The sequence below is a fragment of the Elephantulus edwardii genome, unplaced genomic scaffold (assembly GCF_000299155.1).
Source record: "Elephantulus edwardii isolate Elephantulus edwardi_28Jun2011 unplaced genomic scaffold, EleEdw1.0 scaffold00315, whole genome shotgun sequence".
Classification (NCBI taxonomy): Eukaryota; Metazoa; Chordata; class Mammalia; order Macroscelidea; family Macroscelididae; genus Elephantulus; species Elephantulus edwardii.
In genome coordinates this window covers 797,338-797,842 of record NW_006400065.1, presented here as the reverse complement: position 1 = coordinate 797,842, position 505 = coordinate 797,338, and the positions used below count along the sequence as shown (strand labels likewise).

The 505-nt window shown below is 70.1% G+C and overlaps 1 protein-coding gene across 1 annotated transcript in view; it reads right to left on the bottom strand.

The window, feature by feature from the left end:
* Nucleotides 1-502, bottom strand: part of RELB (v-rel avian reticuloendotheliosis viral oncogene homolog B) — a gene marked incomplete at its 5' end in the record, with an annotated part of 64,200 nt that extends 63,698 nt beyond the window's left edge. The window contains one exon of the mRNA XM_006901263.1: nt 283-502. Within this exon, the coding sequence (XP_006901325.1) occupies nt 283-502 (220 nt within the window). The remainder of the gene's footprint in view (nt 1-282) is intronic.
* Between the last annotated feature and the right edge of the window lie 3 nt (nt 503-505).

Sequence of the window (505 nt, the reverse complement as noted above, 5' to 3'; positions counted from 1 at the left end):
CTCCCGGCCAGCCCGCCCCCTTCTCGCCCTCCGGCTCAGGCCCCGCCCCCTTCTCACTCTACAGTGGGACATCTCTCCCCCACCTCGGGCTGGACCCTTCGCCCTCCCCTGCCTCCTTCCTTCGCTCTAACACAGTGTCCCCGGAACCCTCCCACTCTGTCCGCGGAATCCCAAGACTCCTTTAAGAATCTTCAGACTCTACTCTAGGACCCCCTAGAATCACCACAGCGTCAGTCTCCCCTCCGCCTCCAAACTCCTCTCCTGACGCCCGATCCGGCTTACCCAAAGCCCCCAGCTCCTGCTCAGCGGGCAGTCTGGCGGTGCGGCGGCTCGGCATGGCCCGGCCGGCGGGGACCGATGACCCGGAGGCCGGCCTGGCCCCAAGCACGCACGCAGTCAGGCCGGGAAGCCGGAGGGCCAGGCGGCACGGCCCAGGGAACGACTGCAGGTGGGACGAGCGGCGCAGGGGCTGGGGCCGCGGGCCCGGCTGGACTCGCGGTGCCCG